A 27,901-nucleotide genomic window follows, 5' to 3' on the forward strand; every position below is an offset into this window, starting at 1 on the left:
ATGGCCACCCTCAGGGTGGACCTGAGGGCTCCGTTCCAAGGTGATGGCAGTGAGGTGGAGCCACAGACTTAAACTAGATGACCTGAGTTTGAATCCTACCCAGTTCTTCTGCTCACCTAATGTCATTTAACCTCTCCCCATCTGCAATGAGAATTCTTTCTCCGACATCACTTGGTAGACCGTATGTCACAAAATCTCAATATTTTCCTTATTTTTATACAGTTCCACAATTTGAAAGGTACCCCTCTCTCCAGGTGGACTTTCACCCTGATGGTGAATTCCAAGGACGGCAATTAGAAATCAGTCTCCAGTCTTGTTTAATCACAAAATCCACAAATCCAGCTCTAAAACAACAAGCGGGGAGGGGGCAAGCCAGAGGACTGCAAAACTCGACAGTAGAAATCCATCAGCAACTCAACGACACCATAGACTCTTTTCCTCTGAACAGACATTTGCAACAAAGGAACATTTGGGTTCCTTTGAAAAAAGAGAATGTATTAAGTCAAGGCATTAGGATAACTTCTGCTGACTGCTGGTCCAGTCTACAAGTCTGAACACGCTGAACGGAAACTCTAGGTGAATTCACTCTAGGAGTCATCTCCCATTTTCTGATTTAAAAAAGAAATGTCATCTTTAAAAAGTTTCTATTCCAAATCTCCACAATCTCCAAAAATGTTCATTTATTTTCAAAATGCCTTAAACTTTTATTAGGATGATTTGTCTATTATAATACATATTTAATCATACTCAGTAGATGTTGACTCTGACAACAGAATTAGCTGTAACCATATATGAACTATTTAATTTATAAAATACAGTGATAGAAGAGTCTAAATTCTAACCGCTAAGAATGCCCTTATTTTTTTTTATCATTAATAGAGTTTTATATCTTCAGGAACACTCACAGTTCTGTTTCTAACCTTTCCAAACAGCAATAAAAAAAATACTTTCTCATAACTACTCACTGACTGAGAAGACATTTCCAGGAAGTACAGACCATTTTCTTATCATTGCAAACTTTCCCATTCTCCCCATCAGCTGTGTAAATATCCAAACGTATTTATGGAAATTTGAAACTTCTCCCGACTAAAAGGTTGATCATGAACTAGGGCCACCCAGTAAAGTTCTCGTTAGTAATGCTCCAAGTAAACTCTCCTGAGCTGTAGTTGGAAGAATAAAGGTCGTTTGGAATCTGTGTGCCTAGCTAGCTCTTTCTCTACCTTATTATGTGTTATCTGACCAAGTAGCCAAGGCCACATGGCATGCAGGTCACCAAAAAAAGGCAGCTTCCTTGACTTCAAAGCCCATTCAGTAAGATGGCCCTAACAATTTTCATCAAGTCAACGCAGAGATGTTATGAAGCTCAAATAAGAAAACACATGTGAGAGTGCTTAGAAAAAATTTTAAGTACTTTCCAAAAGTATGGGATCAATATTAAACAATCTTCTTTGATTAGAAAAGCAGCTTGCTCTTTCTTCCAAAAAACTGAAATCATAGGAGTCCTTTTTTTTTAAATAAGAAAAGCTAAAATTATACTGCATATTCTTTAAAAATATATTTATACTAAAGACTTTCTAATCTATTTAATATGTTGGCTTTGCAGCTGTAGTTAAGGGGTTCCCATCAATAAGTAGAAGGTCAGGGCAACAATGAGAAGCAAACAAAATGGAGAGGAGAAGGTTTGATAGGCAGCTGATGGCATAAAAATGTCTTCATACTTGTAAATACTGACAACACGTTCTGAAGTCGGTGGTGAGTCTATGTCGTGTCGGGTGATAGAGCCTTTAAGAAAGAAAGAGGAAGGGGTCAGTAAAAAAAGAAAAGAAAAGAAAGAAAGAAAGAAAGAAAGAAAGAAAGAAAGAAAGAAAGAAAAGAAAGATTTAAAATGACATATGCAAACAATGGAAAGACCAGACAAGTCTTTAGCATTGAATCCATAAGCCGGGATTATAAAGATCTGGAATCAGGTATTAGAGCTATCAAAGAATTCTTTGTAACTGTACCTAAATAGGAATAGAAGGAACATCGAAATTACCTAAATTAAAAAAAAAAAAAAAGAAATTACCTAAATTTGCCCCCTAAAGACTGGTTCTCATGAATCCAGACACCCACTACCAGAACAACATTATGGATCTCTCCACTTCACCCCACGTTGTTGGTTCTTCGTATCATATGAACACCCACTTTCAAGGTCTCTAACGAGTTTCATCTCACTAATACCATAAGGAAAACTATGTTGATTTCAGACAGCAAGAGCTACAATTTTTTCCCCTCAAATGTACCTTTCCTCTATGGGTCATCAACCACTCCTGACCATGCCCTCCTTCTAGATGGAGGTCTCTGTCACTGTCTGTGGATAATGAAGTGGTGGTCGGCCCAGGTTGGACCAGAGAGCGTGCAGGTGTGCGGTGCACACGTCTGTATGGCCGAGAGGCAGAGGGAGGTAGCAGGAGGATTAAGATACCAAACAAGTGTTTGGACAAGAGACATTTTTTTTTTAACCTGATGAGGGAAGGCTGTAAAGAGGGAAAGGCTGTGTACATGGGATGCTTAAAAAGCTGAAGTTGATTCAAGGTGCCTGGCCTCCTGAATAAGCCACATGGAAATTGGGTTAGGGGGACTACAGGAGTGTGAGTTCAGTGCAAAGGTCTCCTTGGAAACAGGGCTCAGAGTGAGTGTTCTTTAAAGTCCTACCTGCTAGGGAAGCCCTGCCAGATTGGACATGTTAATTCCCTGCTCCAGCCTCTGTGCTGGCTCCTGTTAGCGCAAGTCAAACTCAAGTTGGTAGAGATTTTTCTTTCAACAGACACAGACACATTCCCCTCTCCTATCCAACTGAACTTCCCTCATTGGTCGTGTACATGGGCTCCTAGGCTTATCCGTGCAGCTCCACTTCCCTTAAGGGAAACCTAATCCCACATCCCCTTTAAGCTTAAACTATAGCCCCTTTGAGAGACTTTAAGAGAACAGATAGGGGAGTGCCTGGGTGGCGGCTCAGTGGGTTAAAGCCTCTGCCTTTGGCTCAGGTCATGATCCCAGGGTCCTGGATCAAGCCCCACATCTCAACAGGGAGTCTGCTTCCCTCTCTCTCTGTCTCTGCCTGCCTCTCTGCCTACTTATGATCTCTGTCAAATAAATAAATAAAATCTTAAAAAAAAAATAAGATTCAACAGAACACCCTGCACTTTAAAAAAATAAACAAAAAAAGAGAACGGATAGGATTTGATCAATAGAGAGGGACTGAATCAGTAATGGGTGCACAAGCCTGTATATGGGGTAGGAATAGGCCTGTTCTGATTGGGGACAATGAGAACACCTAGAGTCCTGGAGGGCTGATCAGGCAAAGTGGGTTCAGACTTAAGGAGGACCTGGAATGTTAGGCTGTTATTCCATTTATGTCAGACGATGACTTTTCCAAGTACAGCACTCTCCAATTTGTAAAGGAACTTCAAATACTCATTTTCATTTCATGCTTACAATGATTCTTTGAAGTTGGTATTCTCATCATCCCCATTTTAAACACCAAGAAATTGGGAATTAAGAATTTAGATGAGAGCTGGGTATAGTAACCAATGGGAAAAACACACACTCAGTTCTAAAGTTTTAGGCTCCAAATCCCATGATTTTAAATGGGTTCATTTCTCCAAGCTGAGATATAATTTATTTCTGTGAGTACTGAAAGTACTCAGAGATTTAACTGCAGATCCATTGTTGGGATCCTGGGAAATAAGCAAAATGGAAAGGTGTCATAAATCTGGAGGCCAACAAATGTTTTCCAATTAGAAATAGGCCAAAAAAAAAAAAAAAAAAATGGGGGCACCTGGGTGGCTCAGTCCATTCAGCATCTGCCTTCAGCTCAGGTCATGATCTCAGGGTCCTGGGATGGAGTCCCACATAGGCCGCCCTGCTCAGTAGAGAGCCTGCTTCTCCCTCTCCCTCTGAGCCCCCCCCGCTTGGGCTTTCACTCGCTCGTGTGCACGCTCTCTCTCTCCAAATGAAAAAAAAGAAAAAGAAACAGGCAAAGAAGGTATAAAATCTCCAGACCGATCAATGGAAACTCCTACAAGGACCATGAACAACTCACTTCCATTCTTAGGCCGTTAGGCTTGATCAGCCAGGAGGAATGCTGAAGATGCCACGTAACCTGATTTTGGCAACCTCCCAAAGGTCTCATGATATTCTTGGGTCTTTGTGGGGGACCTGCTGAAGAGCCTTGCCACTCAAAGTGAGGTCCCAGTGATGTAGCATTCACTGGGAAGCTGGTTAGAAATGCAGAATCTCAGGTTCCGCCCCAGACCTACCGAAACTGCATTTGAATATTGCCAGGTAATTCCTGTACATGTGAAAATTTGAGGAGTGATGGGCTAAATTATATGATAATTTGGTAGATTTGTGACTACCAGAATAGTCATAAAATAAACACTAATGGGATGGTTGGTGTTAGTCTCTACAGAGGTCTCCAGATGTCCTTTCCCGTTCAATATTTTTTTATATTTATTTATTTTTTAAGATTTTATTTATTTATTTGACAGAGAGAGAGCACAAGCAGGGGGAGCAGCAGGCAGAGGGAGAGGGAGAGGGAGAAGCAGACTTCAGCTGAGCAAGGAGCCTGATGCGGGGCTCGATCCCAGGAACCTGGGAACGTGACCTGAACTGAAGGCAGATGTTTCACCAACTGAGCAACCCAAGCACGCCATATTTATTTTTTTCAATATTTTTTATTCTTAGCGCATAAGCACTAAGAGTACTCACTGACTTTGGAGTCAGTGAGACCTAGGACTGAATTTTAGTTCTTCCATTAATTGGTTATAGAGCCTTGAGCAAGTTCCTGAAACTCTCTAAAATGAGGATGGTAATATCTATACCGCTTAAGGACGTGGTGAGGAGTAAATGAGAATGTTGTGAGAATTTAATACAACACGTACCCCCACATTAGCAGACCCATGATCTATTCCATTAAGCACAGAGCTCGTCACGTACTACCTTGTACTATGCCAGCTGTGTACACATATTACTTGTCCATTTGTATGTCCATGTGTGTAAAAAGTCCATTACAACTTCCTAAAGGCAGGATCCTATCTCCTTTTTCTTTTACTCTATCCAAAGGGCTTATCGCTCTCTTTTCCAATAAATAATGAATGCAAGCAAAGCAGTGTCTGGAGTTTAATCCAGATGCCAAAATGTAAGCTTACCTTGAATGGCTGGACCCCAGGCAAACAGATAATACCAACTCAAATGCAGATCGACAATTGTCTCGTCTCTGGGAACATTCACGGGGCGTTTAAATCTGCAGGTGACCCGATTATTCTCAAAGACTCCTTCTTCATCTCTGGCAGGATTTCTCTGGATCTCCTTGGCCCACTGGCCTACATTATAGAAGTGCTGTATGCGGACCCTGCCATTGTCATCGTGGACACAGGCCATGACGTCATCGCCACCCTGCATGGAAACAATGAGGGAAGGAGTCAAAGGTGCATCTTTTACAAACTTCTCTGCTAGAAAGAAATTTCACTCAGATATATCTGCCTCATTATCTCTGTAATTTGAAATCTCACCTCCCCAAATTATTTTTATTAAAAAAGCTTTAACCGGGGCGCCTGGGTGGCACAGTGGGTCAAGCCACTGCCTTCGGCTCAGGGTCCTGGGATTGAGTCCCACGTCGGGCTCTCTGCTCGGTGGGGAGCCTGCTTCCTCCTCTCTCTCTGCCTGCCTCTCCACCTACTTGTGATCTCTCTGTCAAATAAATAAATACAATCTTAAAAAAAAAAAAAAAAAGCTTTAACCAAGTGACCGCAGTTAGCATTGCAAGAGTGAACATCAAGTGCCTCGTGACATGACGTTCAAAGAATATATCACCAGCGATTTAGTCCTCCTGCTGAAGATGCACACCGAACCTAATCATGAAGAAATAAACCCAAACTGAGAGTCATTCTACAAAAAATCATTACAAAAAGTATTCCAAGACATACTTGTGATCTTCAAAAGAGCCAATGTCGTGAAAGACCACACACACACACACACACACACACACACACACACACACACACGGTAAAGAAACAATTTCAATAAAAAAGACAAAGCATTCATGACAACTAGTAATATTCCTAGACAGAATCCCCAGTCATAAAATAAGAATGTCTATAAAAGGTAGTTTTATATGGGCAACACTGGAAAATGGGCACGATGTTTGATCATACTATCATGTTAATGTTAAACTTCCAGACTTTAACGAATAGATTGACTCCCCAAAGCTTCCAGGAAATAATAAAAATAATAGCAAGTAGCAGGAGCAGCAGCAGGGGAGAGAAATAAAGCACGTGTGGCAAAACGTCATCATTTGTGGAAAAAAAAAAAGTTCTGGACGTGGACAGCGGTGATGGTTGCACGTGTGGACATAGTTAATGCCACTGAGGTGTACATTTTTAAGTGGTTAAAATGGTAGATTTTATGTTTATGTACATTTACTCTGCAGGGGGTCCTGATAATGAGAAAAGCTAGGCACGTGTGAGGGCTGGGGTATATGGAAATTTTCTGTGCCTTTCTTCAATTTTGCTGTGAACCTAAAACTGCTCTAAAAATAGTCTCATTAAAAAAAAAAAAAACTATGGGGCACCTGGGTGGCTCAGTGGGTTAAAGCCTCTGCCTTCGGCTCAGGTCATGGTCTCAGGGTCCTGGGATCGAGCCCCACATCAGGTTCTCTCTTCTCAGCAGGGAGCCTGCTTCCCCCTCTCTCTCTGCCTGCCTCTCTATTTGTGATCTCTCTCTGTCAAATAAATAAATTTTAAAAAATCTTAAAAAAAAAAATAAATAAAATTAAAAAAATTAAAAAATTTTTAAAAATTAAAAAAAAACCTATAATGTACCATTTCAAAAAAAGTTTAAGGTTATTAAAAAGAGGTTCCATTTTGCTTTTCCCTTACATCAGGTTTTGAAAAAAAATTTCATCTGTGCTTGGAATAAAAGGAGAAGAAAAGAGAGACTTACCTGTTAAAGGCCTTCAGATAGCAAAATGTCAAACATAGGGTGTTTGACCCTTGAACCTGGGTGGCACAGTCAGTTAAGCCACCAACTCTTGGTTTTGGCTCAGGGCATGACCTCAGCGGCCTGGGATCAAGCCCTGAGCCAGGTTCTGTGCTCAGCAGGGGGTCTGCCTGAGGATTCTCACTCTCCCTCACTCCTCCCCACTTATGCTCTCTAAAATAAATATATCTTTTTCAAAAAATGTCAAACATAAAATTCGAATGCCCCTTACTCAACCTCCGTCCTCTGAGCACCCTAATTTTTTTTAAAGATTTTATTTATTTATTTTACAGACAGAGATCACAAGTAGGCAGAGAGGCAGGCAGAGAGAGGAGGAAGCAGGCTCCCCGCTGAGCAGAGAGCCCGATGCAGGGCTCAATCCCAGGACCCTGAGATCATGACCCAAGCAGAAGGCAGAGGCTTAACCCTCTGAACCACCCAGGCGCCCCTGAGCACCCTAATCTTAACAGCTACACCATGAACACAAATGCATTCTAGGACAGGAAATGGTCATTTGCATTGCAAGCCAGCTTCCGGGATGGCACACACCTGCTGTTTCTCTCACTGACCCTAAAGTAGGAGACAAGACATGCAGATTCATATCCATGCAGTCTTACCAGGGAGGCCCACTGTCTTGCTGCCAGGACTGGCTTTGGTAGAAGCTCATCGTTCTGGTGACCTTTCCAAGAGCCAAGCCCCCAGAGCTCTAACTGCTTAGTCTGATCCCCCAGTCTCTACTTAATACCCACTTACAACCTCTCCCAGATCCACCTGTGAACACTGTCAGCACTACCTTCAAAGCATATCCCAAATCTGAGCACTTCTCGGCACTCCCACTGCTGTAAGCTGATCTGAGCCGGCCTCCTCTCATTACGGGAGCCTCAGGGCAGGCCAGACAAAGAGAGGGAGGCTCCTCAAGGCGGAGCAGCAGCCTGTGCAAACGTACGGGGCCCGCATCAGGCTCTCTGCTCAGCTGGGAGCCTGCTTCCCCCTCTCTCTCTCTGCCTGCCTCTCTGCCTACTTGTGATCTCTGTCTGTCAAATAAATAAATAAAGTCTTTAAAAAAAAAAAAAGTGCAGGGGCCCAAGAAAGTCTGGCTGTCTGGGATGCACCCTGGCACAATGAGATGGCAAATGATGGTATCACATAGGGAAGAGGGAAGAAGACAGCTAAGACACAGAGAGAAGCAGAGGTAAGAGATGGACAGCTGCCTGGGGTCCACATGCTCCACCTGGTCCTGCTCTGGGTTCCTGGTCTCTCTGAGGTCCAGAGGTGTACTGTGGAAGACTGAATTGTTGGGTTCGAGTCTTCATTCCCCATTAGTACTATTACATACCTGCCCCTTCACAGGGCCTCTTGGGCAGGACAGTGAACTTCCCAATCCCTTCATTCTGGGCTTGGCTGTGTGACTCACTTTGGGCAATGAAATGTTAGCAGATGTGACGTGAGCAGAGGTTTGAAATAGGCTTGGAGGTCTCTTGCCCTTCTGTCTCTGCCATGAGAATGACATGCCTTGGTAGCTGCTAGTTCCAAAATGATGAGAGAAAACCCGAATCCAACTCACGCACTGGGGTCAAGTCCAGCTGAACCCTAACCAAGGGACACACACGTGGACAAGAAATAAATGCTTCTAAACCATGTGGTTTGGAGGCTCTTCTTGTAGCATTACTGCCCAAATAACTAACAAATGCAGGTACCACACGATACCTCATATTTCTGTAACCAGCCCTTCCTTTTCTGTTTAAGCTACCTTGAATTTTTTTTTTCACTTGCAATCAGAGAGCCATAACCAATATAATTGGTATACTGCTTTTATCAATTTATTTCCCTTGCTTTGAAAAAGAAAATCAAATGTTGGAGATGCACATATTTCACAGTGGCACGGTGGCTGGGAGAAACCTTGCCCGTTCTCCAAAATCTAAAGTGCACAGCAAACTAAGGGGGAAAAAAAAATAATCTTTTATCATGATGTGCGTCTTACCATTTTCTTGTCTGAAGAGAATCCAACTGCCACCCAACCGTCTGTGTCAGCACTCAGCTCAAATTCCACATCGGCCCCTATCATCCGGTAGCTGAGGAAGTAGTCACAGGTCTCTGCGTTACAGCCCGGCTTGCCGTATCTATAGGAGAGAACAAAACAGAGCACCGCTGCTTCATCTTCTTATTTGCAAAACCCTAAGAAGGCAACAATCTATCAGGCAGAGAGAAGCAAGATTACCACCAATGAATGAGATCCTTGCTACCAGGAATATGAAAACCACAGTTTCACTTGGAAGAGATCTTGGAAAATATCTGCTCCTTTTTACCTACATAGAACCTGAGGACCAGTGATGGGAAGGGGCTTGCTTGCACAGTGAGTCAGTAGCTGCAAGAGGACTTGAACCTGGGCCTCCACTCCCAGCCAGAGTTCTCAACATTATATTAGAGTTTCTCAGACATTCGTTAGGACTGAGTTCTTTCTGAATCCCTTTCAGGGGAAGAAATTCTCAGAGTTAATAAACTGTCTTTGTGAATTAAATATATACCAGTTCTTTTTCACTTACAAGTTTTCATAAACTAAATTAACAAAAACTTACAGATTAAATATAAATCAAACTACAGACCCAGGAACGTGTAAATTCTGAGCATTCGGGTAATGGATGGTGTAGTCTTACTGAAGGTAGATTTTGCTTACCTGCATAGGCCATATCTCACTATACTGCGCAGGGTCTCTTGGCTGAACACGTTCTTTACTACTAAACATGATTCCACTTTCCTCCGCTTTTATCTGTTTGAATGGCTGCAAAACCCTCATACATACCTCAGAGGAATACCTCATTTGGTATTCCCTGAGCATGAATGCATCATTTATTTATAAAATCTGCCTTGGCTCTATCAGGCTATCGCATAATTACAAATCAGGACACCAGAGTACCGAGCAGTATAAACTGGTTATCCACATAATCCAATTATGCATACATTCATCATTTTAAGGGGCATGATTGCAATGGAAACACAAATTTAAGTTTTCATCCGGGGGACTTGTGGATCCTTTAAGAATCGGAAAGCCCTAGTGAGAAGGACGTTGCTTCATGCCATTTTCAGAAGAACAGAAAACTAGCAATGGGTGGGACAAGGGAAGCTCAGGCAGAAGGTACCTGAAGAAACAGGGCACAAGGCTGCCAAGTATTGACTGAGAAGGGAGGCAAGGAACATGCCAGCAGGCTGGCAGGGACCCTGAACGGCTGGGAAGAGATGTGAGCTGAGGACAGTGTAGAACCAAGTGCAAATGTTGAATGGGTGTAAAGAAAGTTAGAGGATTGAATGGGCCAGAAAACAAACCACCCCGAAGACAGCAGGTACCGAAATTCCTTCCCTTCTAGAAAATGTCCCCCAGTCACCAGAGTTAACATTGCTGGCCCGTTTCCTCAATAATAGTATTATTCGGATTCTTAAAAATTCCTTAGAGGGGTGCCTGGGTGCCTCAGTCAGTCAAGCATATGATTTTGGCTCAGGTTATGATCTCAGAGTCCTGGGATCGAGCCCCATGGCAGACTCCTTGATCAGCGGGGAATCTGCTTCTCCCTCTTCCTCTACTCCTCCATCCTGCTTGTGCCCTCTCTGTCTCTCAAAAATAAATAAATAAAATCTTTAAAGAAAATTCCTTAGAAATACTCTTGTAATCCAAAGAGAACTCAAAACCCCTTTATTTAATTTTTTCTCCTTAGACCTCGAGCACTGAGCAAAAGAAAAAAAATTCAGAACTTTCAGTGCAATGGGCATCACAACCTTTACTCAAGGACAATTTAGTTTAGGAAATAACAGTTCCAAAGAGGAGGTAGCTTTTCCAACAAAGTAGGGGTGTCTGGATGGGAGGCTCACCATCTATATCAGTGTTTGCTAGTTCTGGGCCATCATGTCTTGATAGAGCACGACTAGTAATCACGTGGGGATTCCCTAAACCTGTCATACCAAACTCACTACAATCATCAGTGTTCATGACTAGACAGTATCATCCAGATACCCCTAAGTCATGACTATTTGAAAAGAAATTTGGTCTCAGACGTGTCTATCATGGTCTGTCCCACTCACAGCCCTGCTAATAAGACACAGCCCATGTCACGTGATTCTTTTTCATACAGCCAACTGGTCAGGAGTAGACACCTGGGCCAACGGCAGTATGGTCATATATGAAAAACCAGAGAAGGACATTCCAGTGCCAAAGAGCCTTTGAGAGCTTGTGGCCTCCAAGACCAGAGACTGGGGTGGCCATCGGAAGCAGGCCACACCGCTGCTGACAATATGAGGGGGCTGCAGGCCCTTGATTAGAACGAGCTGTATACATCGGAAATACTACCTCGAGAAGTAAATCAGTGCCTTAGCCTTAAAGTTATCCAACTTGCAGATCTACCAACCTAAAGCATCCCTTAGTTTTTCCACAGTCATCCACTTTGATTTTGGCAAATGGATCCACAGGAGGAGCAGTAGGGAAAGGGTAACCTAGACAGTGAGAATAAACAATGGTTAGAAAATCCAGTGACAGCTTTTCCAAGGAGAAATTTTTCTTTTTAGTATGTTGACTATTTTCTATCACGTGTGTCTAGAAATGTTTAGGTCCTCAGAAAAGGGCTTCGTGTAAGCATAATCACCCTCTTCAGGAGGGGAGGGCATAGGGCACACGTCTTTGAGCCAGTCTTACATGTGAACTGAGAATTATGTGGCCTTTCCCTCATTATACAGGCAGGGAACATGAGGCAGAGAGGTGGCCTAATTTCATAAAACCATGGGCTCGCCACCATCCCTGGGAGTGTGAACATCACAGTTTTCATACAATAGTCATGCTCTAAAAGGAAAAAAAGTCAACAATGAAATATTTGTATATTTGATAGTAGAGGTTTTCCATTTATACCTATACAGGATAATAGGATTTCCCCCTTTCTCTGAACTCCCATCTCTCACGAAGTTTATAGGACATTTTCCTGGCTCACTAAATTCTTCAAGCACATCGTTTCTAACAACTGAGTCTCTTTCTCGTAAGATTCTTAACGTCCTAATGCATTCAACCCCACACTGAAGGGTAGGCCTGCACTACGCTTTCGGTCTGTGACAGCAAGATTTCTTCTCCTCAGCTGTTAACTCCATGCATATGGGAACCACATGTGGGTCATGTTGGGCTCTCTGTCCAGCGTAGTGCTTGGCACTGGATGTTGATTACATGATTGTCAAATGAATAAATAAAATCACCCATAGATACTAGGCAATGTAAATAAATATAAGGGGTCCTGCCCAGGAGCCGTGAGCAGAAAGAGCTGTACTGGAGTCCTGAGGAGAGGCCCATTATATCCTTTCAAGTTGAGAGGGGGTTAGGGAAAGTACAAACCTCCCAGGTATTTTGGAAACAAGGTTTCCAGGGCCTTGAGGACCTTTCCAGCTATGTTAGGAAAAGGTCATTTATTACTGTTTAGTAAAAACTCAGTCATGAGACCCTTCAGATGTATCATCAGTGGGTCATACGCTTAGGGGATGATTGCCAATATATACCTTGGTGGACAGAGATAAAGGAAGTTTCCAAAGGAATTTTTATATGTCAAAGTAGACTACAGGATCCTAGGGGTGGGGCTAAGAGTACCTTTTGCCCTTAGCAAGGTACTAAGGAAACTTAAGTAAAGAAACTTAAGTAAATTAAGGAAACCTAGGTAACTTAAGGAAACTTAGTAAGGAAAGTTAATTTTTCTTTTGCCTTTGCTTCCCATATCACACTAGATTGTACTTTAAAAAAAAAGCTGCTAAGCCACACTTTCCTGGCACACATCTGTACACTTTGGACAGTTCATTTCTACTACCCTAGATCTTGATCACACGCTAAAATACAGCCCTAGTAGCTTTTTGCCATCTTTAAGTAACTGGGTCAAGTGCACTACTTTTTCTACTTTTATGCTTATTTTATGCTGAGCCCTAAATCTACTTTGGTACTCCAGACTGAGTCCAGCCTTGGAAGAATTTTCTGTTTTGCTCTTAACATTTATTGAGCAACGGCATAACGCTACAAACGATGCTAAATATCTTCATGTATGTTCTTATTTCTCACTAAATGCTGAGGTTATTTTTTTCTCAGAATATTTATCCAGGAATGCAATGACTACTCATGTTTTAAAAATTCTATAGGTACCTGGGGGACCTGGATGGCCCAGGCAGTTGAGCGTCCAACTCTTGATTTCATCTCATGTCATGATCTCTGGGTCGTGAGATCAAGCCCTGCCTTGGGGTTTGCGCTCAGCTGGGAGTCTCCTGGAGACTCTCTTTCTCCCTCTGCCCCTCTTACTCACAGTTTCACCCTCACATAAATAAATATGTATTTTTAAAGATTTTATTTATTTATGTGAGAAAGAGAGAGAGAAAACGCGTGCACAAAAGATCACAAGCAGGAGGGGGGGCAGGCAGAGGGAGAGGGAGAAGCAGGCTCCCTGTTGAGTAGGCAGCCCGACATGGGAGTGGATCCCAGGAATCTGGGATCATGACCCCGAGCTGAAGGCAAATGCTTAACCCACTGAGCCACCCAGGGCACCATAAATAAATTTTTAAAAAATTCTGTAGGTAACTGAAACAGACAGTCTCTTACAATGCTGCTTCTCAGTTTCCCCATCTTCTTCTGATATCTTTACCACTTCCTAGCACCTAGAACAAATACACTGGCATACAGCAGATTTCCATCTCAATAAATGCCAGTTATTATTACTTTTGTGTTACTATTACTATTAAGTTTTGTAAACTGGACTGAGAACTAATAACTGTTGGGTAAGATAATCTCTAGAAGAATGGGTTTCTAAGCTCTAAATACAAGCAAGCTTTGGAACAAAACTCATTTATTAACGAACCAAACTACCTTTTAGTGTTGGCAAATGGCTTCTCAGGGGTTTTCTAGCGCTAATTTCCTATTCTCTTTTACAATTCTAAAACTTGGAGTGAGAACTTGTTTTGCCAAATGCTTTTGGGGCGTATCTTTTTCTCTGGTTTTGTAAGATGTTGTATAATAAAGAATTTGACTGGTTTTTGTCCATGGTCCCTGGGTGAGAGGCTTGGAACTTCCGGGCACGACTGTCTTTGTTATTCATGAACCCCTTGGGCTCACACTGGATTTTATGCTAAGAGATGAGAGGACTCGGGATGGGGGCTGGTCACCAGAAAAACCAACCATGTGACTAGAGGTTTGGGACTATCAGCCAGCCCCTCCTCCAGGGAGGGATGGGAGGCTGGGGACTATATTTAATTATGTAACCAGTGATTAAATCAATAATGCCTATATAATGAGACCCCAATAAAAACTCCGGACACAAGCTCAATCCCGCTTCCCGGTTGGTGAACAAACTAATACTAGGGAGGGTGACAAAGCCTGATTCCATGAGGAGAGGATATAGGAACTCTGCATTTGGGAGACCCCCAGACTTCCCTCATGTGTGTCTTCACCAGCTGTTCCTGAATTATATCCTTTATAGGAAGTACAGTGCCTTCCTGAACTCTGTGAAATAATGGAGTGAATATTACAGAACCTGAGGGGGGCTGCGGGTAGCCCCAGGATTCGCAGCCAGTTCATCTACAGTGAGAGCGGTCGCGTTATGGACCACCCCTTTTGGTTTGTGGGGTCCGCGCTAACTCTGGGTTATTAGCACCAGAAATTAATTTCACTCTATTAGTTGGGGTTGGCAGAATAATATTAAACGCAGCAACATTACCATTTCCCCCCTTAATTTAAATGATCTATTTGGCACAAATTTAGTTTGGCCCATGTGCCAGTATTTAAGCTCTCGTCTGTGAGCTACAACCCAGCCTTCTATAGCCAACTCTATGATGGGCTGAGCACTCCGCAAACCACATTTCTCCTTTGCCAACTGGCTAGGCTCTGCCAAAAGGAAACATTGGAGTGAGGCTAGGAGGCAGGAAGAAGGGAAGACCATTCCTTCCTGATGGGGTTTTAGAATACAGGTGAGGTTCTGTGGGGTGGAGTTCAGATCCAGTGACCAAGAAAGAATTCTTGAGACATCTTAGGTGCAAAATAGTGGTTTATTAAAGTGCGGGGACAGGACCCAGGGGCAGTAAGAGCTGCTGCCCCGGGGTTGTGAAGGGTGGCTGATTATACACTATGGGATTGGGGGTAGTAAGGCAAAAGGGGTTTCAAAAGGATTTTCATATGTTAAAGACAACTCACAGGATACCAGGGGCCTTGCCAGTTGTCAAGTTAAGGTTGTTTTTCCCTCTATGAAGGTTGTTTTTCCCAACTATAAACATAGTTGGGAAGTTCCTGGAGGAATATTATACTCTCCCCACTTCAAGTATCTCTCAAGGGGCTGCAGATTATAAGCATTTAGTTGTGTCTACATTTCCTTCTAGAAGCGAGGTTATTCATAGAAATGCTTTGTTCTTGTAGATTGCTAAGACATTTGTAAACTGAGGGAGACTCATGTCTTGCAGGATTGTGATCTCTACAAATGAACTATGTTTTCCCTTTAGGGCAGCCAGGAGTGCCTGTGGAATGTCCATGTATGCCATGGTGGGGAGGGGGGAGGTGGTCAGCTTCTGTTTTGTCCTCAGCTTGCCTTCTGTTCCCTCATCATTTCCAACTGGATTGCTGCCCACCACTCCACTCCTCAGTGATCCTGCTTCATCCTTGCCGTGGCAAGTTCGTTCCAGCTTCCAGCTTGCTTTCTAGACTCCCCTAACCAGCCTGTCATCCCTCAAAGGAACCAGCAGCAGCTGGGCAGAGAGCCCCATTCTCAGAGGATGGGCTGCAGTTTGGGGGGCCTTGAGGGGGTCTCTTGGCTGAGCTTCTAGATTCTCACTGCCTCAAGCCCTTCTCTGTGCCCTGACACATCCCACCACCCAGTCCCAGGGGCAGTAGCTGCTTCCAACCATTCCTATCTCTGTGCCCCGTTTTGCTTCTCCAGTCCCCCAACACCTACTTAGATAGCTCCCGGGGCTGATCATCCTCTTTAGGAACAACAACAACAAAAAAAGCTTAGAACTGTTTTCTGTCTTTCTGATTGGATCTTGATGGATAGAGACTGAATGGCTTAATCCTTAAATACCAACACAATGGATTTGCAGGCTGTACCTTATCATCCGTTCTCTTGGTAACTAGCGAGAGAGTGTCGTTCAACAGGGCATTTGACAGGCTTTGTACAACTGGACTGCCACATTATCTTAAAAATTTTAATTTTTAAGTCTGTAGGTGCACCAAATGAAACTGATGACATTTCTTGGTTTGGCCTGGGACACTCCTAACAGTCTATGCAAAGCCCATCTTCTATTTCCCCCTAATCCGTTCCTAAGCCCACTTTCCTCCTGGTGTAGAGTATTTCCTATGTAACACCTTCTGCAAAGCCTGCACGTTTTAACAAAATGAGCACTCTGACGCATACATCTTAGAAAAGCAGTATTTTACTGTGCTATACTGAAAGGGGGGTTGGGAGGTAAGCGTCTGTCTCATCTGTGCTAGCTCCTCAGAGATCAGGGAACTCTGCTGCCCAGGGTGAGGTCCCGCCTTACTGCAAAAATCCTTTCATGTTCCCAAAAACAACATCCTGAAAGTCTTGCATGATTCCCTTATAAAATAATCACCAAAGTGCCTTCAGCAGAACCTGGATCTACCATGGAGGTTCCACGCCCAATTTTTCACTGAGCTACCAACACCACCGTGCCAGGCTGCCCACAGGCAGCGATGCCCTGGCTATCCCAGGCCATGTAGGAGATATCCAGAAGCACCCAAGCCGAGCAGACTAGCAAGGGCCCACCCCGACTCACCAGCCGCCATCCCTATGTTGATTTTTAAAAGTGTGTGCTATTGAAAAGTAGAACCTTATGCATGCTTTCAATCTGCATAAGCCATACTGTGTGGTACAGCTTCTCCTACTTATTATTTTCCTTTGGAAATCTATCCCTATATATAAACGTGAGACCTGTTATTATTCCTGACTGAAGAGCATTCTCTGATGTGCATATAACCAGATTTTTTTGAAATAACCTCTCAGGGTGCCTGGGTGGCTCAGCGGGTTACAGCCTCTGCCTCCGGCTCAGGTCATGATCCCAGGGTCCTGGGATCGAGCCCCGCATCGGGCTCTCTGCTCAGCAGGGAGCCTGCTTCCTCCTCTCTCTCTCTCTCTCTCTGCCTGCCTCTCTGCCTACTTGTGATCTCTGCCTGTCAAATAAATAAATAAGATCTTTAAAAAAAAGAAAAAGAAATAACCTCTCAATTGCCTTAATGTTTGAAGTGCCTTCAATGTTTGCTTCATCAAAAAAAATTTTTTTAATAATGATGAGAAGAACTGCCTTACTTAGGCTTCTTATGGACATATGCAAGAGGTTTTGTTTTGTTTCAGTAAACCCTGGAGAGCTAGAGCTAGGTCACACCCTTCATTCCAGGGGGCTCAGTGAAGTCGGTATTCAGCCAGAGGGGAGGGGTCTATCATCCCACCCCCAGAGCACGAGTTTCCTATTTTCCCTCCAGTCTTGCCTGTACTTGATAGTATCCCACATTCTCAGTATTTTAATTTGTATTTCCCCAAGTACTAGTGCAGCTAAACATCTCGTATCTGTATTGGCCACTTGGGTTTCCTTTTCTATGGTGTGTATATACACAATTGTTGAACTTTTTTTTAAACTTGGTTTTTGGTCTTTCTCAGGGGAATTTATGTGCATTTCTGATACTAATTCACTGTTGGTTCACTGTTGGTTTCACACGCTGCGTTTCTCCCCCCTCTGGTCTGTCCCCCATCTTGCTTTTTTCTCTGATATCCTTCCTTGGAACAAAATCTTTAAATGTGATGATGTTGGGGAGATAATTTTTCTTCCTTTGTTTTGTGCTTTTAGAGTCTGGTCCCAGAGATTAATCTGCATTCCAAGGACCTGAAGATCTTTCCCTGCACGTTTATTTATTAACATTGTGGTACTGCCTTTCACATCTAGACTGGACCCAATTGGAATTTTTTTTTTAATACAATGTGAAGAAAACAGTTCTATTTTTCTCCCTACATTGACTCAATTTTTCTCACTGCCATTTACTCAAATACCTCATCTTTTCCCTAGCAATTTATGAGGACAACTCAATAATTTACTGGTTCTCAGAGGAACATAAGTCTATTTCTGGACTCTCTGCTTTGTTCTCTGGTTTATTTGGTGGTTCCTGAGCCAGGATCAGGGTATGAATTGCCACGCTTCGTAATGAATCTCAGCAATTCACAGAACTTGGTTCTTCCATGCAAAGGATGGATACTAATTTGTCAAGTTCTCTCCCCAAATACTGTTGGGCTCCTGTATGGAACTGTGGTAAATGAACAGATGAATGGGGGGAGAGCTGACATCTCTGTAATGCCAAGTCACTCCTTCCAAGATCATGACATATTTCCCATTTATTCATAGTTTTCATATCACTTAATAGTTAAAAAATGGTTTCTCCACACAGGACCAGGGCATTCTTTGGTAGGCAAAATTTGGACAGTATACAGATTTTTGTTGCTATTTTAGACATCTTGTTTTGACATATTCTAGCTTATTTTTCGCTAAAAAAGAAGAGAGCTTTTGGTTGACTTATGTCGATCTTGTCTATGGTAACCATAAGGCATTCACCTGATTAAGGATCTGTTGATTCTTTCCAATTTGCTATGTAAATATTCCTAACAAGAGGGCTAGAAAAACATATATTCATACAAAGACTTGTACACAGATGTTCATGGCAGCATTATTCATAATAGCCAAAAATGGGAAATAACCCAAATATCCATCAGTTGCTGACTATCTGTGGTTTCCTTTCTTGTCTAATTCCCAGACACTCTCTGTTCCTTTTCTGAAATCCCTTGAGCCTGCTTTGCCATCCTCCGCTGGGTGGTTAATGGCTTCTGGTTTGCTATTTATTGCTTCTAATTGACTGCTTGGCTCACAGCCCTCAGGTATTAATTTAGTCTTGATTCCTTGAAGTTTTAACCAGCAGCTGTCTGTTCAAATCTGAGAACGACCGCACCAGCCTCTTTCTCTTTCCAAACTACCTGAATCGTTGTTTCTGCTTATCAGGGTCATAGAATGAAGTACAAAGGTCAAGGAGATTTAGAGAATGTAAAATATGGAAAGCTCCACACATGCGTGCGTGGCCATCAAGCAAAGCTTTTGCCTTAGCACTCCACCAGGTAGAAAACAGCAGTTCCCCACTAACTGCCTACGCCATTGATTCCAAGCCCCTTTCCTCAAGTCTGCTCACCAATATAGCCCATTCAGTCCATCCCACTGTATTTCGGAGTACAGATCAACAGGGACCCTCTATTCCAAAGAGCTGGACACCCTGTACCATCTTATCCATAAAGGGAATGAACAAATCTACATAGTTCCCTGCTACTTTCTAGCTGTGTGGCTTTCACTAAGATATTTACATTTTTCCATGGGTCAGTTTTCTGCACTGACTTCGTGGCGGGGGATGGGGAGAAGGAGAAAATCAGGAAGGCTCCCTGAAAGAGGTGTTAGGAAAATAAGGATGAGTCGTATAGGCTTAAAGAGTGGGAATCCCTAAGAATTCTGAAATCTAGCATAGTTAAATGGTGCCTGGGTGGGTCAGTCAGTCAAGTGTTCATCTCTTGATTTTGGCTCAGGTCATGATCTCAGGGTCATGAGATGGAGCCTTGCAATGGGCTCCTTGCTGGGCGTGGAAACTGCTTACCAATCTCTCTCTCTCTCTCTCCCTCTGCCCATCCCCCCACCCTGCACGTTCTCTCCAAATAGCATAGTTAAACCAAAACATAAAATAAATTTTTAAAAATGAACGTGTTTAGGGGGTAATTAAAGATACCAAATTAGTCAGCTTTCAGCTCTGGCTTTGGAGGTCTTGGGCTATCAGGACACTTGGAGAAATGGTTTCTAGACAGGGTGGGTGATGGTCAGTGGGCTTTCCAGAAGTTTCAGTGAATTCTCCATCTCCATTAGTCTAATTCCCTTTTTTGGATTTACATATTACCAGGTCATCTTTTCACTGAAAACTCAGTTAGTTGGCTACTTTGAATCTGAAAAGAGGGTCCCCTGCATAGAAGAAACATTTATTCTAATCACTAGAAAAAGACAACCCCATTTGTACTGATAGAAAGAAAAAGTAATTCTTAGGGTGCCTGCGTGGCTCAGTCAGTCAAGTGTCTGCCTTCAGCTCAGGTCATGATCTCAGGGTCCTGGGCTTGAGCCCCACGTCAGGCTCCCTGCTCAGCGGGGGTCTGCTTCTCCCTCTCCCCCTCCCCCTCTCCACCCCTCATGTTCTTGCACTTTCTCTCTGTATCTTAAATAAATAAATAAGATCTTAAAAAAAAAAAGAAGGGGGTGCCTGGGTGGCTCAGTCAGTTGAGCATCTGCCTTCAGCTCAGGTCATGATCCCAGGGTCCTAAGATGGAGCCCTACATCGGGCTCCCTGATCAGCAGGGAGGCTGTTTCTCTCTCTGCCTGCCATACCCCCTGCTTGTACTCCCTTTCTCCATCAAATAAATAAAAATAAAGTCTTAAAGAGAAGAAGAAAGAGTAGTTTAAAGGCACTATTTCTACCTCTTCACTTGCCACTTCCTTCAAAATCAATCTGGGTCCCTCCTTCTCCATTGAATTTATCTCAGGAAAATTCACCTCTCATTTCCTGAATCCATCAACTATTTCAAGCCGTCACACTACTGGGCCTCACCAAGGCTTGGGACACTGCACCCTGACGTCCCCTTTCCCTTCACTTTCTGGGTTAGAACATCCACCTGGGACATTTGCCTGGTCTGCTTCTCTCGCTCTGCCAGTACCCTTTAAGGCAATGTCCTGATTATTTCTAAGGATCTGGAGAAAATCTCTTGAAGATCCATAGGGCTAAAACCCAGGCCCAGGGTTATCTAGTGGAGGTGCTGCCCCTGAGAGGCTCAAACCTCCCCACTAGCACCCACAAGCCGGATATAGGATCTGCACTTGAAGATAGTGAAAGTGCTGGAGAGAAGAGATTTGCGAAGGGGAGGAGTAAGAGATGACTGTAAAAGGAAGTGGGTCCAAAGAGAACATTCCAGATAAACGAGCTGAGGCTTCCTCCATTGAGCAGGCTGGAACCATCATGGATTTCTGGGGGTCAGAGTTGAGCCTCAGGCTGCATGTGCAGAACCGGTGAGAGGGGTAAGCAGACAAACCAGGGATCTGTATACACATTGCCTGCCCTTTTGCCCTGCGGGGTCACCTCACCTAAATGTCCTCCCTCTTCTGGCTCATCAAAGGCTTTCATGCTTCCTAGCTCAACTCTATAAAGCCTTCCTTATGGCTGCAGCCACCAGACGTCCATGTTCATAAAACCATCTGGACTCTACAACTAACTTCATTTTCTCTGTATATACAAACGGACATAGAGCATCTGACCTTGATCTCCTCTGTTAGGGACATGTGCCCCATGAGAATATGAGCTCTCAGGTGCCGTGTGTGAGTCACCTGGCAGCATGCTGGGCTGACTACGAACAGAATAAATATGTATTAGATACTTTCAGAAACAGATGGGCTTTGAAATGTTTGATCATTTCCAGAGTGATAATGCTACTTCTGCTTGTCCCTCTCCACCCCCTCCCCCGTCCCTCCTCCTACCCAACCACATGGCTGCCTGGCTAGAAGACTACATTCCCCAGCAGCTAGGTCATGTCATTATGTTCTTGCCAAAGGAATACGAAGAGCAGTGACCTGTGCAACCAGCCTAAAAGGTAATGGTCAGTCCTAAATTTCCTCTTTCTCCTTTCTTCAAGCTTGAACAAGGACATTCAAGCAACCCGTCTTCCACCACGCCGATGAGGAGGAAACTTTACTGGATGGTGGAACAAGATGGAATGACCTTGTGGAACACAGCTGTCCCAACTGCCCAGACCAGTCAGATTCATGTGAGGAAAAAAATAAAGTACTTTATTTAAGCCACTCTATGTAGGGGTGTCTATTTCAGCACTTGAACCTCTACCCAATGAATATATTCCCCCAAATCCAACCTTCCCATTTCAATACAATAATTCCAATTTTTTTTTTAAAACTGGGCATATTGCCTCTCAGCTAAAAGGCTACCTTTCCCAGTCTCCTTTGCATTTACATGTGGCCACGTTGTGGCCAATTAAGTATAATTGTTCTATGGGACTTCTGAGTAATCTCCTTATAAAATAGTTAGTGACCTACTTCCCACTTTCTCTTTCCCACTGTCTGGACTGTGAATGTAGTGGCTGGAGATCAAGCAGCCATTTTGGACTATGAAGTTTCAGGCTAAGATTTGTGAAGAAGCAGAAGGCCAGGATCCAAGGTCTCTGATGAGGATGGAACCTCCAATACCAGCTCAGACTGCCTACTTTTAGATTTCTTTACACAACAGAGAAACTTCTATCTTATATAAGCTATTAATGTGTGATTGTTGTATGTAGCTAAACCAAATCCTTCAAAACAAATATACACAGCCTCCCATCAGTTGCAAGACTATTTCAACCCCAATTTAATTCTTGTATATTCCTCTTAGCATAAAAATAGGAAAATCATTACTTTCCAAACTGGAGAAGAGTCCAGTTTCTATTCCTTCTACACAGAATCAGCTTGGCTTTTGTGCTCACTAAAGCAACTCCACAGGGAGGTCTGGAGCTGAAAAACCCCTAGTCTCTGGGCCCAGCAGCCCCCAACAATGGTGGCTCACAGCGGGGAACCCTAACACGTGTGGTAACAGAAAAGAACTGGGATGGAAGTCGGGACAGAAATAGGCCCGGGCTAGGATGGCACGGCAGTCAGCAGGAACAGAACGCTGAAAGGTTGGGGCGCTAGTCTCTGCAAATTTAGGTCAATACAGTCAGGGAGAAAATAAGACAACATCACTTTAAATTGTGATTTCTAATTCCCACCAGCTCCCCTGATCTCACACACCCCAGGCCAGATGGCGGCCTCCTCCCTTACCACCCGTTACCCCAACCCTGGACAGGGAGAGTGGAGGCCCGAGCCAAGAACTGGGGGAGCCCAGGCTCAGCCCCACCTGTCCTCAGCCTCCCAGGGCTCGGCCGACCACCTCCTTCTCCTGGCCTCAGTCTCCCTACCTGTAAAGCGGGCGGCGGGTGGAAGGCGCTGACAGCTCTTCGGGTGCCTCCTGCAGGCGGGCGGGGGTCTGAGCAATGCGCTCCCGATTCCAGTCCCGCAGTCCCAGGGCTACATCCATTGGCCTCCTTACCAAACCGCCCCTCCGGCCGCCTCGGTCCCCCACCCCCACCTCGCGTCTCCCTCCCGCAGCCCCTCACCCTCTCGCAGCCTCACCCTCCTCGGACAGGTAGCGCAGGTCGTAGAACTCCCCGGCGAAGGTGCCATAGGAGGAGTCGTGGCGCGGCACTGACTCGTCGGCGCCCGTGTCCCCCCGCCCGCGGCCCCGGGGTCCCCGGCCCCCGGGGCCCGCGCCGTCGTCTGCGGGGCTGGCGGCGCAAGTGGTGGGCCCGGCCAGCAGCAGCAAGAGCAGCGGCACCCAGGCCCCCGGGCGCTGCCGGGGCGGTCGTGCCATCGCTGCGCACCGATCCCGCAGCCAGGCCTCTCGGGCCGTAGCGGGGGCGCCGCGGGCGCCGGACGGGGACTGCGCCGCTACCGCTGCTGCCGCCGTCAGCACGCGCCCGCCCCCGCCCGCAGCCCGCGCGGCCGCGCAGCCGCCGGTCCCCGCCGCCGCGCGCCTCGCTCTGCGCATCCTCCGGCCGGCGCGATGCGTCCCCTTCCTCCTAGCATCCTCTTCTCCCGGCTCGGACTCTCTGCTGGCGGTTTCCCTTCCTCCGTCCTTAATTCCAGTCTCCCCATCCGCTCCCTCCCTCCCTCCACGAGTCCCTCCCCTACCACCAACAGATGTGGCCCTTCTAGACCCTTGCTTCCATGTGGTCCGCGGACCTGCTGCATGGCATCCCCAGGAAGCTCGCTGGCATCGCCAATCCCAGGCCTCACAGCAGACCCATGAATTGGGATATGCATATTACCAACATCTGCAGGAGACCTCAGTGCACATCCAGTTTAAGAAACGCTCCCTGGAGGGTGTACCTTGGACACACCTTGCCAGAATTGCTGCCTCCCCCATTATTTTGTTCCAGCACTTTTTGTTTTATATAAAGCGCTCATTGTACTAATAACTTCTTGGGATGATCACAGAGGTGAATTGAAAGAGCAGGTTCCCGCACTCTCGATAGGTAAACTGAGATGCTTAGAGCCAGAGCGGAAAATAGAACCCAACTCTTGGGCTGGATTCAGTCCTTCCTCCCAGACTTGAATTGTGTAATCAGCAGACACTGCTGGTGACCTTACATAACCTAACCCCTTCAAAACGAAGCAGCTGGTTTACCACGTTTCCGTGCAGCAGGCAGCACAGACCTTGGCAGACCACACCATGCCTGATGACCCCCCGGAATTCTCCACTTTCTCAAATCCATTCCTGCTGCTTGCAATTCACTTGTTGCTCGTTTACTCAGCCATTTGTCCACACCACGCACTTAGGAGAGGCTGGGTCCTGGAATTCTTTTGGTGGCTTTGGAGTGATAACTGCTGAACTTTTCTGTTAGAAAACATGGACATAATTCCTTTCACGCATTGCAGATCCAGCATTTTAGCCTTTTTCTATTTATTTTTATTTCACTGCATGAACAAAGAAAATACTTAGGGAGGCAAAAAAGCACAGAGGTTCCAAATGCAGGCCCAGAAGTCAGACTGTGTGGAGTGGTATATGAGTAACCTCTGTAAAGGCAAGGAAGGCTCGGTAAGATGCAGAGGTGAGGCTAGATAGGGTTTGATGCTACAGATGGCATGAATGAATATGTGTAAGATTACGAAATACAAATATTCAAAAAGAAACTCGTGATCGCAACCTTTTTTGAACCGTGGGAGATGGAAGATGGGGTTGAAGTCGTTAAAAAGTGCTGTGTGACCCAGGGGTCAGGTGTTTGCCTTTGTGTATCAGCTGACACCGATGGTGAATGGTCCAAATGAAGTTTAAACATGTTTAGCTTGACAGGTGAATCAGGTGTGTAATTCGTGAAAAGCTTGGGCTTTACTAGGTTTCCTATTATGCCAGTCGTTATGAGAAGTGGATCTGATTTACTGTTTGAAAACAGGTAAGATGAGCTGTAATTGCTTAAGAAAATCAAAACGGAGACTTCTTCCCCCCAAAAAACATAGCTTTGCAATGCATTACATTTTAAAATATAAAAAAGCCAACCAAAAATCTGCTAACATGTAATTCTTAAAAAAAAAAAAAAAGAAAAACTCATTCTTAAAAATTGCAAAGATATGGTGAGTTATAAATGGACCAACATTTAGCAAAAATCAATGAATCAAAAAAGCAAGCATTGGACTTCTGGTTTCAATACTGAGGCTTTGGTTTTAGAATACAAGCTGTTATCTTTCATTTTCTTTTTTATTCCCTTCATTTTAATTAATATAATTAACAGTGATGGTGCCAGACAGAAGGCGAATGAAAACCAGGTCATTCTTTCAGTAAATTGGTCTGATAAAACCATGTGGGCTTTTTTTGGTAGGGGATGTTGGTGGTGGTGGTGTTGGACGTGGATTTACAACCACAGCCTAAAATGAGGCTTGCCGGTAATCTATGAATTTCCACTATTCAGAACCTGGGGTCCATGGACTCAAAGGGGACCAGAAATGGGCCTCAGGGGTGGTGTGAGGACTCTTGTGAAAGTGCTGGAACAAGTGATGAATGGATATTTTTTCTAGGGAGAATCCGCATAGCTGTCATTCGTCATTCAATATGCGTGCCTCGTGAGGGCTTGAAACTATTCTGGTTCTCAATTCCCTACTGACTTGGCTCTTCCTTTCATGAGGTTCTCTCCCATTCACTTAAATTACCCTTTGGGATTTTATTCTTTGTGTTTTCTTTTTAGATTTTATTTTTAAATAATCTCTACATCCAATATGGGGCTTGAACTCACAATCCCAAGATCTAGAGTCGAATGCTCCACCAACGGAGCCAGCCAGGGGCCCCTCTCTGTGTTTTCTTATAAGGTTTGAGCCCTGGAGGGAGACATGTTCCTACTCTCAGCACATATTCCTCTCTGTTACATCCCGGGTTTTGCAGAGACCCTCTGCTCCCCAGTAATGTTAATTCACTGAGTAGCCAATCAATACTGTGGTTTTCTGTATAGTGCACATTTTCTGGGGGAGCATTTTTCCTGAACATTCAGAGACTGCTGGCTGAACAAGAGCCATCTATTCAAACAAGAATTTGAAGATGCACTTGAGTTTAATTTCATTTTCATTTTTAAAAGAAAGACAGCACCTTTATTTTCTCATCAAAACCATTTCTCTAACTTGTTTTTCTGTTATAAAAAATCCCCCAAGGGCGCCTGGGTGGCTCAGTGGGTTAAAGCCTCTGCCTTCAGCTCAGATCATGATCTCAGGGTCCTGGGATCAAGCCCCACATCGGGCTCTCTGCTTGGCGGGGAGCCTGCTTCCTCCTCTCTCTCTGCCTGCCTCTCTGCCTACTTGTGATCTCTGTCTGTCAAATAAATAAAAAAAAATCTTAAAAAAGAAAAAAAACCTCCCCCAAATCAGTGCTACATTACAGTATCTGACCTGTAACAGGTATACCCATTCTTCTGTCTAGTATATGTGATCTTTTTTTTTTTTTACTTTTGGTTGCCATATGACCTCACTACATTCCAACTCAGTTATATACCCAAGAGAGTTGAAAACATGTTCATACAGAAACTTGTACATGAATGTTTATATTATTCATAGTAGCCAAAAAGTGAAAGCAACCCAAATGTCGGTCAACTGATGAACAGATAAACAAAATGTGGTAATAGCCATACAATGGTGTGTATTATTCACTCATTAAAGGAATGAAGTGTTGATACATGCTACAGCATGGACGAGGCTTGGAAACATTGTGGTGAGATAAGCCAGCCCCCAACGACCACATACTGTATGATTCCATTTATATGAAATATCCAGAATAGGCAAATCCATAGACAGAAATCCAGAGACAGAAAGTAAATTAGTGGTTGCTAGGAGGTAGGGAGAGGGGAGAATTGGTAGTGGCTGTAGATAGGGAGTTTCTTTTTGTAACGATGGAGATGTTCTGGAATTAGAGAGTGGTGATGTTTGCATACCGTTGGAAACATAAAAAAAAAAACAAAAACAAAAACACCAAACTGCACACTATAAAATGGTTGAAATGGTGAACTTCAAGTTTTTAAAAAAACCGAGGTGGTGAAAGAAAGATAAAGATCTCAGAATATTCCTGCATTCTTCTGAGAATACAACATTTGGGGTGCATTCAGATGGGGTCTTCTGAATGCTTTAGGACCTAGTTTCTAAACTCTTCAAACATAAGAATCTTCTCTGCAGGGCGCCTGGGTGGCTCAGTCAGTTAAATGTCTGCCTTCGGCTCAGGTCATGATCCCAGGGTCCTGGGATCGAGCCCCGCATCGGGCTCCCTGCTCATCGGGAAGCCTGCTTCTCCCTCTCCCTCTCCCACGGCTTGTGTTCCTTCTCTCACTGTGTCTCTCTCTGTCAGATAAATAAAATCTTAAAGAAAAAAGAATCTTCTCTGCATCTGTGATCCACAAACTCTGTGAATTGTAGGACTCCCCGGCCCCCTGTGGTACCCTCCCCCATGCCCAGCAGGAGTCTGTGGTCCAGGGTTCAGACCCTTGTTCTGGCAGGATTCTGTAAGTGGAGCCCCCCGCCCGCACCCCAGACGTAAAGTACGTGTTGTGTGACCGTACGGTGCTGTTGTTTTGTGTTAAGTATGTAAAAAAGGTCAAGCAATTCTATCAATTTATTTTTTGCCCCTCTGAACCACCCAACATGATGTCATCGCCTCAGCTCGCCATGCCGAGCACCCGTCGTACATTTAAGTAGGCAAATAACCAGGACAACTGCGGAAACA

At 44.3% G+C, this 27,901-nt stretch overlaps 1 protein-coding gene across 1 annotated transcript; it reads right to left on the bottom strand.

The window, feature by feature from the left end:
- Positions 1 to 1,608: 1,608 nt before the first annotated feature.
- LOC111146353 (ferric chelate reductase 1 like) lies at positions 1,609 to 23,698 on the bottom strand. Its single transcript, XM_022501873.1, has 5 exons — positions 23,284 to 23,698; positions 11,415 to 11,499; positions 9,002 to 9,140; positions 5,193 to 5,439; positions 1,609 to 1,782 (listed from the first exon to the last, which is right to left on the bottom strand). The coding sequence occupies exons 1-5, from the start codon at positions 23,696 to 23,698 to the stop codon at positions 1,610 to 1,612; spliced, it is 1,059 nt and encodes a 352-aa protein (XP_022357581.1). The 3' UTR covers position 1,609.
- Positions 23,699 to 27,901: the final 4,203 nt, after the last annotated feature.

The sequence above is a fragment of the Enhydra lutris genome, unplaced genomic scaffold (assembly GCF_002288905.1).
Source record: "Enhydra lutris kenyoni isolate GAN:26980312 unplaced genomic scaffold, ASM228890v2 scaffoldscaffold13, whole genome shotgun sequence".
Classification (NCBI taxonomy): Eukaryota; Metazoa; Chordata; class Mammalia; order Carnivora; family Mustelidae; genus Enhydra; species Enhydra lutris.